At 33.8% G+C, this 13,980-nt stretch overlaps 1 protein-coding gene across 1 annotated transcript in view; it reads right to left on the minus strand.

Moving 5' to 3' along the window:
• Positions 1–12,925, minus strand: part of LOC150092556 (vitellogenin-6-like) — a 30,862-nt gene extending 17,937 nt beyond the window's left edge. The window contains exons 1-12 of the mRNA XM_090414425.1: positions 12,801–12,925; positions 10,948–10,965; positions 9,641–9,783; positions 8,708–8,842; positions 8,285–8,431; positions 7,963–8,148; positions 6,495–6,637; positions 6,218–6,404; positions 5,883–6,085; positions 5,119–5,287; positions 4,161–4,367; positions 1,615–1,815 (exon numbers count right to left, since the gene is read on the minus strand). Coding sequence (XP_090270551.1) covers positions 1,615–1,815; positions 4,161–4,367; positions 5,119–5,287; positions 5,883–6,085; positions 6,218–6,404; positions 6,495–6,637; positions 7,963–8,148; positions 8,285–8,431; positions 8,708–8,842; positions 9,641–9,783; positions 10,948–10,965; positions 12,801–12,837 — 1,776 coding nt within the window. The 5' untranslated portion in view covers positions 12,838–12,925. The remainder of the gene's footprint in view (positions 1–1,614; positions 1,816–4,160; positions 4,368–5,118; positions 5,288–5,882; positions 6,086–6,217; positions 6,405–6,494; positions 6,638–7,962; positions 8,149–8,284; positions 8,432–8,707; positions 8,843–9,640; positions 9,784–10,947; positions 10,966–12,800) is intronic.
• Between the last annotated feature and the right edge of the window lie 1,055 nt (positions 12,926–13,980).

Here is a 13,980-nt window from a genome sequence, read left to right on the forward strand (position 1 = left end):
TCCTTGCAAGGAATCGTTCCTAGTTCATGTTCTTCACGTGTGCGATATTTCAATCGATTTGGTGAGAAGACCGGCTCTCACAAGATCAAGTGACTTTTTTTTGTACTCACAAACTGACATTTTTTCCCACTATCAGAAGAGCTTGACCTAGAACGAAGATCGAAATGGAACTTTGAGAATGATTATGAAAATTAATGTTACGTTGTTTTAAATTGCTGATAAATACTGATCCGATTGTCAAACCACCATTCTCAAACACGAATAACGTTGGTTTTCTTCTATATTGAACTTGTTACGCAGAGTTTAATTAGTAATCGAACATGAATTTGATTATCCAACACTAAACATTACTTAACTGTTGTCTAATACGTTGTATATAGTTCTGGTTTCCTTTTTAATCAAGTTATACAAACCAAATATTATAACGATGCCGAGAATCGTGGAAGAAGGTGATTCAAAAAGTGACAAGTACTGAAATATTCAATACTGAATATTCAATCTTTCATATACTAAACTTTTCTGTATTTTGAATGCTGAAATGTTTGGGATAAGAGTCAGAAATAAAGTTCAATCCTTCCTAATAGAAGAAAAAAAAATGAAATATTGGAATCATGAACTCATTCCCTTTCGTTAACATGAAACAGTACAAGAAGAACAATGGGAAAATAATTGTTAAAACTCCAAAACGAATTTCAAGAAACAGCGTAAAATGTCGATCCCAGAGAAGTTACTGCATAGAAGGGTGATAGGATTTGTAGTTCAATACAAGTAACTTTCATTCCAATTAAAGTGAAACGGATATGCTTCTGGCTCAGGAATATAACTTGCGTTTCCATGACGCTAAATGATATTTTCACAGAAGCTCATGACTTAGCGGAGATTAGCACACGGAAGAAATTTGGAGTTATAAAAACAGAAAGAAATGTGGATTTAGGAATCTTCTGCTTGTTAGAGTAAACATTATATAGTCATTCTAAACCACCGTTTATTTAAAGCTAGTGGTATAATTTCTGTGGTGCAAAGATGCTGAATCCAATTTTAACCCATAATTTCCACCTCCTTTTTCATTCATTGTTTCAAAATGAACTCGAATAAAAGCTTCTATCAAAACACAGTTAATGAAAGAACCACGGTCAGTACCGTAGCATAGAGGCAGCTTGCCTCTCCTCGCGGATTAATAAGGGCCCTCGTTCAGTCATATTGCGGTAGGCGCTGTCGCTACGCTAACAATTTCTGTTAGCCAGTAAGCGTAGCAAGTGTGGAAAGACGTTTTTCCAAGTTTAAACTGATTAAAACTTATTTGCGAACAGCATTGACCTAAGAAAGATTGGTTGGTCTAGCAACTAGACCGATAGAGGCGGACATATAGCTTATAATTTAAATTTCAAAGAGCTTATAAATATTTTTATTATGTGATATCCCTGTAGAGCAAACATTTAATTAATATTATTATGTAATCGTGTTGCATTAATGTTTCTCTTGTAATAAAAACAAAATAGTAATGGGAGATTTTCTTATATTTTTGTTTTATAATCCATCAGGGGAGATATTTAATTGTTAGCCTCAGGGTGCGATCTAATCTAGCGACGGCCCTGCCCACGGTAGTGCACTTACCTCTTCCGGAACATGAGCTGATACTTTGGAGAGAGAGTTTATGGCTTGCACTCGAAGACTAACTGGATACTCATTTCCATCATTTATCAGAAATGGCTTCAGATGGGGAATGATCTCAGGAATGCCAAGGTTAGCGATGGCTTTCATGTAAAGCATGGTGTAGTCGTGTTGCTTTTTCCATTCTGTCTTCCCAACTAGAAACTGGAAACAGTTTCTTCAGTTATTACATAATAATTTCATTCAAACATTTTAAATTCTAAAAAAAAGTAATTATATATTAGGTTATATCCCTGAAAACTGATATACCCAGTAGAATAAAAATGTTTTCTTAAAATTAATTAATTTAGACTTTTAACCCTCTCATGCATAAGGGAGGGCCTCATATGAGGACACACATATTTTCTCTCATAATAATTATTCATTCGTAATTTAGTGCTACTGTATGTATGTAGTCCTCATCTGGGGAGACCAAAGTGTTCTTAGAAACCACACCAGATGGCAGGAGTTTCAACAGAGTTACAGGAATACCAATCTCTCTGCAGTGCATGGTGGTATGAAGGAGGAAGTGAAAAACTGCTGTTATCTTGATTTGAATTTGGGGATTTTATGAGTCTTCTGGGAAGGTTAGTATGGTTTTATATATTGTTATACCTTGTAGATGAAGTGTGAATGTTTATTGTTCATGTTTATTACCATATTCATAAAACGAACTTGAAAACAACCTGTCCTCACATGAGGACAATTTTTGTAAGGTAATCTATGCGGCAAATAGTTTGAAGTTAGAAAGTTTTTGTACAATAATTTTATTATTTTACTTTTGCAAACATACATGAATAGTAAGTGTGTTAATTGGCATTATCATCCCTTTTACAGATGGATAACCAAAAGCCAGGTCCATCAGGCATAAAAAAAGGCCTATTACCACAAGAGACTTACTGAAGAGGAGATTGAAAAACTGTTGGAGGAATCTGAAGATGGTTTTTAGCTGAGCGATTCTGATGATGATGATCCTACAAAAAGCGACAGTTCAAGTGAAGGCTGATGTTTAGTGTCTTTCGTATGTTGGTCAGACTCACAACGTTCAAAGTTCAGCTAGTGTGCAAAATACAACTCTTGCTGGACATATGCCATTGCAGAGACAACCAGTGTGGTTTAGTGAGAAAGATAATCCATTTGCTGGTACTGAACCACAGTCTAGAGGAAAACACCAAGTAAAGGGCCATGGAGAGCCCTGTAGATTATTTTTCACAGCTGTTCCAGATGAATTGATGGATGAAATTGTGAAACAAACTAATCTGTATGCATGCCGTAAAGGCAAAGATAATTTAGCACTTACTGTGACTGAACTCAAAATGTACCTTGGAATTGTACTTGTCATGACATACATAAAATATCCACGTGTAAGGCAGTATTGTTTTTTCATACTTGTAATGTCTTTCAATGAAAATAAATTCCTTAGTCTAGGTCATTTCCATAGAAATATGTCTGTAGTCTGTTGGCGTAAGTGTATGATGTCCTCGCATGAGGACATCATTTTTTACATATATTGGACGCAAATTTAATGAATTCATGGTAATACTGCATCATGCCATTATAAGTTTTTATAAATGAACATAAAAATTCGTGCATGAGAGGGTTAATGACTTTCGTCAGCAAAAGTATGAAGTACTTACTTATGATCAAGTGACAGATTATGCAAACCCTATTTGCCACGCAAAAAAAAAAGTACTCGCTCAAGATCCCATTTTTTTAAATATATTTCCCAATCGAGCGATTACAATTGCTGCATCGGTTGGTAAACATTTCCTTCATGTGAAAACCATTCGCTGGTAAAATCTGTTCACCACGATTTCGCCATGGAAAAAATAATGGTGGAGGTAAATGAATTTCCAGCGGCGTACTACTTTTCTATTGCATTGTCTGATACCAAGTTTCCTTATTGATACGAAACCATTCTTAGTCTTTAAGGAATTGTAGGTATGCTGGAAGATTATTTTTGGAAAGAGTCAAGATGTCATGTTCTTTAGCTAACAACTTTTGTAAATAACAATTGATTGTTCTCCCTTTATATATAGAGGGATTAGTAAAAAAAAAGTAAACTTATATCCGGAATTGGGCACTAAGAAATAAAAATAGAGAAACGTGTTTTTTCGATAGAAATCAATTGTGGATATGTAAAGTATCCAGTAGGAATTTTCACTTCAAATCATGCAAAATTGCAAAGCATTCTGGGTATACAATTTAGTTGATCAAATACAGTAGGCAAGTACATGAATTCCATCAGCTACATTAACATGCTAGAGAAGCTCCTATAACTAACATCAGGGATCCAACCGGTTTAGGAGTGCATTTTTATGGAATAAAACATTCTAGCACATACACATGAAACACAGACTGTTATAAACTTGCTCATCAGTTTCATCTAACAACTACATGCAATAGAATAAATATAATTTCAGTGAACTAACTTTGCTAATAACGATTCTCAAATAAAACATCTAATTTATCGAGGCGTCAGTATGTAGTTAATCTTTGAAAATACTTACACGCAAATGTTTGGTTACGTCTCTAGGAGTGCAACGGAAGCTCTCTCTGTTATCATCAACAACAGAGTCCATTCTCTCTTCACGGTGATGAGAGTCCATTTTATAATACTTAAACACGCAGGTCTCGTAAACCAAAGTAGTGTAGGCCAGTTCACAAGTGGAGTAGATTTCGAGGTTTTGTTGAACGGCTTCGTGATCACACAGACTCTGGAAGGAATGGAAACAAAATTAAGGTGAAAAGAAAAACAAAAATTCCATCATATTAGTTAACAGAAATACAGAGAACACAATTTTGTTTTCATTAAATTTTAACGAATTACTTCACTTTCTACTGTAGTTTATTCTGAATCTTTCTTTACACACATGCAATGAATTGGTAACTAAATAAATAAATTATGAAGATTGCATGTCCTGTGAGGTGACATTTGTGTTGTATAAAGGATCTAAACACTAGAATCGTGCTCAAAATAAAATTTAAATATTACAGCTTTACGACCTTTCGTGGACTGGTTGTCTATCATAAAACAGTTATGCATTCTGATGGTCGTCGCCCACAGACGAATGTTAGTATGGAATATCCTCCAATTACAGAAGGTTAATTTTATTTTATTTTTAAAAGTTTTGTTTTCTTAAAATTCTAACACGTAAGAGTAGTGATAAGAAAATATCTCGCTGTTGGTCATCGAAGGGCCTAATTAAAGACTACTATAGCATAATGAAACCGTTGTCGCAACCGTATTTAGCAATCGAGTCAATGACAAAATAGTTAAGGTATGAAATTTACTCATTATGACGCGGATGTTTAATTATGATCAGTGTGCATTATTGGCGTGTGATTTTATTTATTTTACCCTAATAAGGTTAAGTCAGTCATTTTTGTGGTTGCATTAATATCCTAGTCGCATGATGATACAAACTTATTTATTAATCACTGTTCCTAATCTGTCAATCTACCTACCATAAATTCGTCCAATAAAATCTTGCTGGGCTCCTTAATGTGGTAGGGAATGCCCTGCAGTAAGTACATTGCTATACTTGGAGAAACACGTCGGTTCTGAATCAAGTGCTTGATATACATGAATGCAGGATTAGTTCCAGTGTAGGCCAGCACGTCGAATAAAAGATTCCTGGTGAGAAACGAAAATAATAATATGTTAATATTTTCACTGCAAAATAATAACATTACATATAAAAAGAGCACTATCCCTGAACTTAGTAAAATTAACGCTTACATTTTATCCTCATGATCAGAACACATCACGAAGGGGAAAAACAGCATTCAGTTTATTAGTGTTTGTCTACGTCACTGATATTTGGGCGCAACATCAAACAAATAACATATTTGGACGATGACGGCTTTCTTATTAATTTCAGTATGAACAAGTGAAATGCAGAGGAAATGATGAAGGGGAAAGGCTTCAATGCATTGATTGACGTGTGAACGCATGCCAGAACCACCCGCACTTCATTCACAAGCTGAGAGATTTGTAACAAGTAAGTTTGTTGTGAGAAGTTTGCTCAAGCAACAAAATAGAAAGCTGAAAAAGGAAATCTGAATGATTACACCCGACTCCGGTACCAATACCTGTTCCATATTCTTGACGAATGTAAAACAGGTATTGCTACGAGGGATCTCGACTTGACCAAATATTCTGTGAGCTTTTATTAATTTGTACTTTACTAATAAAACATTTAAAAATAAAACCCCGAAGTTCTGTTTACCTCTTTATGTCTCTTGGACTACTTTCGGTTGCTTGTTCTATATCCGTTACGGAGTTGGCAATCTCCGTGGTCTCGGTGTATCCCAGGGTACCGAAGGCTTTGATTAGTTCCCAGAACTTGGCTGGAATATTTTTATCCTTTGCGTTTTCGATATAATCTTTCCTTTCGTATGTTTCAGCGAGTTCATTGAAGAGCTCTTTAATCTGGAATTGAATTGAACGACAGAAAAATATTTATCTTGCATGCACTTTTTAAAATTACTGCTAAATTGCCAATGAATAAGCAACTACATTCCATTTTTAGAAATAGCATCAAGCAGAAAATGCGTAACCTACCTTCTCCACCGATGCCATATATCCATAAATTCTGTAGAAGTAGTGCGGCTTCTTCAGGTCTGACATGTCTTTAAAGTCCGCTGGGTTCTGTTCGGTCTTGTAAACGAGAATATGGTGTGGTTCGAGGTCATCGGGAAGTCGAATTTCTTCTGTTTTCCTGTGTTCCTCTAGTAATTTCAGTGTACGGCTGCATGAATAACAAGATTAATTAATGTTATTTTATCAAGGAAAAATATTTTCCACTCCATTTATTCTCTGGGATTAAGAAATTACTTACTTCAAATACAAACTGCTAGTTTGGCCTTTTGGTTGCTGGGGATAATAAAGAATCTCTGAAGACGTTTCTGCGTATTCGATTATGTATTCTTGGCGATTCCCACGAATGGCATACCATGTCACAGCACTCATGTGGAAAGGATCCTACAAACAAACATTACGTCACATTACGATCTTGTGAATTAGTAACACGAATAAAGAAAATTAGTCGTGAATGAGTTCTGATCATTCTCTTATAAGGGCTTGGGAGGGAGACTCAAATATTGAATTACAAATCGACCATATAGGTTTATGCAGAAAGCTCAGTTTATACTAATACGAAAAAAGAGCGAAATATCTCGGTGGATTTAGGTTCGAGTCTTTCGTAGGATTTGAAGAAAAATAATTTTTTTTTCATCTCAAGGTGAGTTAGCCGATCTCTTTCGCAGGCAAAAACTTTCCCTTCCATAAAATAGGAAACCGGCCAGAAGAATATACGCAATAAAGATAATACCGGCCTTTTGTGTACCGTAATTTTGAACAAGCAACGTAGGTGCATTGATCTTTATTTACATCTTTTTTATCATCTGTTTGCCTGAACAGAGGATTATCTTGTTCTAATTCTAATGATGTACCGCAAAGGAAGCAATTGTTGCTATTACCAAATTGTTTTGACTGAAGAAAAAGTGACATTTTAATTATCATGTAATGAAAACTAGTATTCTTGAGATTTGTCAAATATATTTTGTTGATTGTTAAGAATAACGAATAGTGTTAATGCAGCACTATGAAAAGCAAAACACTGTTTTTAAAGCTTACTGCTAGGAATTCTTCCTATTTCAACTGGCAAAAGAAAGGTTCTCTCTTAAGCGATCTTGCAAAGAATGTTGAATTTTAAATGGTAAACTAATTGTAATTTACCTTGTTGACTATTCAGTTAAAGTTTTTTTCTTTTATATTGTGTATTCTTTTTAATCCTCTTAGCCTGCACCAGCATCTTTCACAACTCAAATCGATTGCTAGTTCATACACTACTGGGAAACACCACTGTACACTAAAGCATGAACATGAGGTTTTACAACATTCACTTTTAGAATGTTTCCCAGTTTATTTTTTCAACATAAGAATGATCCCAATATCATAGTAGACGAAGAGACCAAGATATGAATACAAGCAGAAACCAGTCAGAAAAGTGACTGCCACTTGAAAAACAATATCAACGAGAAACTAACTTGTGGACATGCTCGAAACCAACTCACTATTTCTCTATGTAAACTAACATCTGTCATCGTGTTCGGAATATTTCATGATATAGCTTCCAATAATGAATCTTATTAACCTTATTATAGGGCGAAACCGGTTTCGGGGGGCAATAAACAACTTCCTAACGCATTCATTCACAACAGCCCATTACCCGGGGGGGGGATTATTGGTATATAAAATCGCTTAACTAAAATCATTGCATATAGAATTGTGTAGTCTCCACTCACCATATAGTCGATTTCGCAAACATCGCATTTTTGACCATAAAAGGTACCATAGGATGAGTAAGATGCGTTTGTGCAGTTGTAGTAATTCCGTATCTTGGTCACGTTCAAGACGTCCGCATCCTGGAGCTGTTCATCAGGAACGTGTGTGATCACATACTCGGTTTCACATTTGCCAGTGACGCCGTCCTGAAAAATAAATATTTTATTTAGTGCCGTACTTTTATTTTATCAAAATATCATACTGATTAAAGTAGGTTTTAAACTAACGAAGCAACAGCCATTTATAAATTTGTGATAAATATATTAGTAGACGAAAACTAACCTCCAATACTTTGTAGTGATTGGCATGTTGCTCATATATTTTCGAAACATTGACTTGTTCCAAATTCAGCTGCAACATGCTCAAAAATCCTCTCTTAATGTTGACTGACCAATCAGGTTCGCTCTTGGACACTTCGTATTTCTTGACCTACAAACATACAAAAATCTGTAACTAAATTAAGCGATCGAGACATTTTCATACAATGATTTTTTGAAGGATAGATCTCTTAGAAAACACAATTCTTGAATAGCAATATCTTTGTTCACCCCTCAATCCATTCTCTGTTCCGATGGAAAAATTCTATCAGAACAAAAAATAATTATAATATTGTGTTAATTTTCTCCATCTTTAAATTACGTTATTTACGATGGATATATTCATTTTAGTTATTGTTATTATTTTTGATTTTATTACAGAACTTACCATTCCTTTCTCCACTTCAACCCGGAAGGGTTTGGTGAGCTGCTCTGTAGCATTCTGGTACTGTCGGTAGTCGTAACTATATTTGTCAGTATCGTATATGACTTTATTTAGCTTATCGAACTTCGGATCTTCGAACTGAAAACAAAGAAAACAGAGTTTTAGAATAAAACACTGATTGCAACTTGTGAAATGCAATTAATAGGTCTTTTCCTTTATCTTGAAGAATTTTAAGTTGAAAAGAAAGAAACGAATGACTTGTCCTTGAATGATTATTAACCTTATTATCAAGTGCTTAATTGTTAACAATTTAAATGATTTGTTGATTATTATAAATTTATTATTTTTATCAATTATTTCAATAATTAAGTGCGTAGTTTGCCGGTTTTTCTGGCTTCAGGGATTAAAAACCTGGCTACTTTGGTTTGACTCACCTTCTCTTGAAAGCCGTTATAAAGACTTTTCGTGTCCCAGATGGGATTCGAATCCAGTATTGAAACCTGAAGCCCCCAACAGTTATATTTTGATCTAGTTGCAAGTATGAATAAAAGATTGTATTATTTGTATGACTATTTGACATGGGGTCTTAATTGTCACTTCTATTCTGATGTTTATTCATCAGAGATTTTAGTATTTGATTGTCCAGATAGCCGAAAGTTATCAAGCTTTAAACTTGCAGGATTGGTTGCCCCAGTAGTTAGGTCGAGATCAGATGGATAGCTCATCTGATTTCGAGCCAAAGGCAGTGGATGTATTTTGCGAGTATCTATCGGGTGATAGATAAATTTATTACCCGATGTGAGATCACCCTCATTTACTGGGGAAGTGGTTCGAAAAGGGCCCATGTTTGGTTTCTACATGTAGTAGGGTTCCTAGATTATCTGACAAAGATAAAAGATTCATATAAAATTGCAATTAAAGTGGCAAGTCGCTTACCCTTATAACCAGGTATCTGTCTTTCAGTTGAATAGTTACATTGGCTTGAAGAAGTAGAGCAGCATACTGAGGTTTCTTTCCTGGATAACTAGCAAACACTTGTCCGGTATAATTGTATTTGTACTCGTACTCAGACTCGTAACCTGCTTAAAGAAAAGTAAAATCATTTGAGACTTCGTTATTGCAAAGTAGGTATCCATTAATTGTACCCTCCCCCATCTCGCGTCATCGATCCCAAGCTGTTTTTGTTAATTGTTTTTCTGCCGTATTCGTTTTCCTGTCTCCCCCTTATTTCAAATATGTCTTCCATTCTTTCCTTCGCGTTCTTTATCAAATATCATCGAGTTTCGCAGTTGGTATGGAGAAGCAATTCTAAATGGTAACTGTATTTTTAAATAAGCGATATCAAGTACTTGCGGGATGAAGTAAATATGTGCAGAGTTTTGCGAATCATATTACTTAGCTGCACATCGCATCCATATTGTTTTTGTTCAGAGTTAATGCCGAAATTCTTATCACGCTTTCAGTAAATCTATATTGCGTCCCACATCTAGGGCAATTCTGAATCCCGTGCTTCTGTTTCATAGTACGGACTTATGCATTTAATACATAACACGCAGGGCATACAGTATTAGGATACGTATTCTACCATGATCTACGATTTAAGTGTGCTTGGGGAGTATATACAGTGAACTAAACTTTGAAAAATATAGCATCATAATAACCTTTATTATTAGTTTAAAAAGAAGTCGAACAGAAAAACGCCAATATTATTTAATAAAGAAAATTCACGAAGTTACAAACTTCATTGTATTTTCTTCGTTATCTGAATTAAACTTTTATTGGGTTCTTTTCAAATTTATTTTTATTTCTTACATTTTAGGTGCAGAAAGTCTTAAGTTAGAAATGCAACTTCTAATAATATTTCAATAAACGTATTTGTTCAGCGTCAATTGTCTCCCATGGAGGGCGCTGTAATGACTAGAGTCATTTTAAGGATGTGGCTCTTATGGTTATTTAGATTGCTATGACTACAGTTATTATTACTTTGTTATGAATAAAATAATTAATTCCTAATTCAATAGTGACTAAATAAACATTTTACTGGGTAAAATATTTTAATAATATTATCAGTTCGTTATAATATTGATTGTCATATATTAATAAAAAGTAATATTTATGAAATAGTTTAAATTCCTATTATGGAATAGCGCGTAATTACAAAGAAATTGTTCTAAAAATTAGTTGGATGTGAAATCAACATCTAGTGAGTTAAAAGTTTTAAAAGAAATTAAAAAGAGACTTACCCTTTCCAGAGGCGGTTACTGTAAAAGAAAAGAAAATATGTATTAGCAATAAACAGGTTTAATGTGAGGATTTATTAAATAAAATATAAATACAACTGTGTGTCTTCATGTTAAATTAATATATTTCAGCACACCAGCATTGTTTTAAAAACAAAAGTTTAATATCTCGATAATATCCTTTTGCTCTCACACAGTACGTGATTTTTTAACTTTGCTTTAGCTACTTTCCTGTCTGATGTACGACAAAAGCATAAATTAAAATACTCCGATTACATGTGGTGTATTTAATAGTTAGTTTTAATATGAATTTATTATCCTCTTAGCTGAAAATTGAAAAGACGGGTTTCGTTTTTGACTATTTATACTTAAAAATAGTTTTTTTTTTAATCTCGTGTATAAACGCAGTTCGCATTATTTAAACTAGAAAGATTTAATAGTAATAAAGAAAAGTTTTTATTTGTGAAAACGAACTTCACATATAATACACTGTTATCTAGCTGTTGCTTTGCACAGATCATTGATGCTCATTTACAGATTCTTTTCGGAAATGGTGCATCGTGTCACACGTGTGCCATGTCGGAATAGATATGACAGCCAGTTGCAATGGAATAGTTCGAAGTCATTTTAAACTGTCCTCAAAACATCAGAGTTCTATCAAATAAGTGTTTATACCTTGCATATATGGAATTGATATCTTAATATGTTTATTCTTTTGTTAAAGGAAAATTTTATGTAAATAACGTTTTTCTATAATTAGTTCATTAAAATATTTGCAGCAAACCATGCTACTTTTTTTTTTTTTTTTACTAAAACTGAAAAAAAAATGATGATAATCCCTTTAGATTCTTTGTGGGGATGACATTGTTATAGATCAACCCGATCAGATGTATCGCGAGATCTGGTATTTCTGCTGAACTCCCTCCATGCGTGTGGCCTTTTTTAAAAAGGATAATCCCGAATGTATCATCAAAAATTAAAAATTTTCCAATGCCTATAATTGCTTGCCGTAGAAATAATTTTTAATTGAAATCCTAGAAATAGAGTTTTTTTTTTAAAGCGATATCTTATTTTTTATAGAATAAATACAGAAATTTCAGATTGAACGAAAGATAAAATTTAAATGAGTACAACTGCACGTAATGATGCTTGTGAATTCTTAATGAGGGAACTGCGATAACTATGGATACCTCGCCCTTCAACAGATGTTCATTCGATCCGTAAGCGATTTTACGGAGAGGGGGGGGGTTTCCTCTGGAGGAAAATACATCCGGGTTCCTATACACACATTGGAGAGAGAGTTCACCAATATGCAAAACAAACCCAGTGAGTTAAGTTTCTTGAAAATCTTGAAAAATATAATAAAAAAAAATCAACTGGCTCTGGAGCAGATTCTCAAAACGAATCATTAATTTGCGATATGGCAGCAGTATTAAAATGTAAACAAAAAAATAGAGATAGATATTTAATAGAAATATATGTATAATCCTCTGCTTATAATAATATACTTGTCCAATCCTACACCATTCGCTTTATTTGATCTTAGACAACTTAGTATACAAAGCCGATCGACACTTAATACTAGTAGGACTGTAGAAACTTATGTTTACTATAATAATTGATTTGTTATATGCGAGATTTAGAAAACATATCCAAATTATGAAAAGAAGAAAATACTAATATTATTTGAAGTAACAGTTGAGAGCGGAAAAATATTAATTAAAAATGAAATCCATTTAGTTAAAATTATAAAAAAAAACTGCTAATTGTAAATTAATTTCAATACTCCCCTTTTTTATTTAATTAAAAGAAATCAATGCAATTTCAGTTTCAAGTAGTAACTAAGTTCCACTTACCGGCTAATGCCGCTACACAAAGCAGGAAGACGAACATTCTACTTCGTGGCAGTCCAGCACAAAAAAACTAGCGTCCGTTCGTCCTTAAATAGGTTGTTGCTGGATTCTCACGTAGTGGATGCAAAACACCAAAAAATACGATTGGTACATTATTGCTTAGATGAGTTATTTTTTTTTGTAGCTCCCTGTGTTTGAAAAGCTGAGAGGTGCATCTCTAACAAAGGTCAAGTGTCTTACTAGCACAACAGCAAAAGAAAATATGCAGCTGCCAGCGATTTGAAATTTCTTAAGCGTCTAATGAAAAGTCAGGATGACCAGAAAAGGTTCAAACAATTTAGATTTAGTGTATGTGCGTTTTTGCATCGTCATATGATTTAACTAATTGTAAGGCTTATCTCATTCTCTAGCGCTTTGAAATGTGTTTGTGCTGAATAGGTTTTCATCCATTGAATTTTTTTCATTAGCCTTATTAAACTACAACTTTATGAAATAATTACCACGAACAGATGCAACAGACAGTTTTTATGAAGGGTGGTTATGATTGATAAGATGATGTAAAATTCATGTGGATGGTGAGACCCAGTAAATCAGAAATCCACCGCCTCAGTCGGGATCTAAATTTTTATTATCACAAATTATCCCCCTTAAAATCATTAAACTGTTTCCAAAATATAAAAAAGGAATATTGAAATGTATAAATGTACAAGAATCTCTTGGATTGTATGTGATAAAAGTTCACTTTTGCTATATTTAAGCTCTTTTGAGTCATATTCTAATCACTCTGCTAAGAAGCAAATTTATAATATGCACCTGTTGCTTTATTTTATTTTATATTTCTTATATATTATCTTGATAATAAGAATTTTAACTTGAAAAACTAGACTTCATGGCTAATCCCTTGAAAACGAAGAATTCGTTCATCCTATTCTAAAGCATCCTACTTTAAACTAAGGAATTCTTCACAAAATGTTCATGAAAAGCCCTTTTTCATTGGCTTTTAGAATGATAAGGATGTGTAGTGTTTGGAAATTTCAAATAAATCAATTGAGGCTTTGAGGACTTGTAGTATTGTAAAGTTAACAACAGAAGTGACCAACAAAAATGGTAAACGATTTTGAAATGCTGGGGTGGAGATGTTTTTTTTTTTTTTTTTTTTTTCCTGACTCATTCATTAGGTAAG

This window comes from Typopeltis vanoorti, chromosome 25, assembly GCF_054136105.1.
Source record: "Typopeltis vanoorti isolate ZY-2024b chromosome 25, IOZ_Tvanoo_1.0, whole genome shotgun sequence".
Lineage (NCBI taxonomy): Eukaryota > Metazoa > Arthropoda > Arachnida > Uropygi > Thelyphonidae > Typopeltis > Typopeltis vanoorti.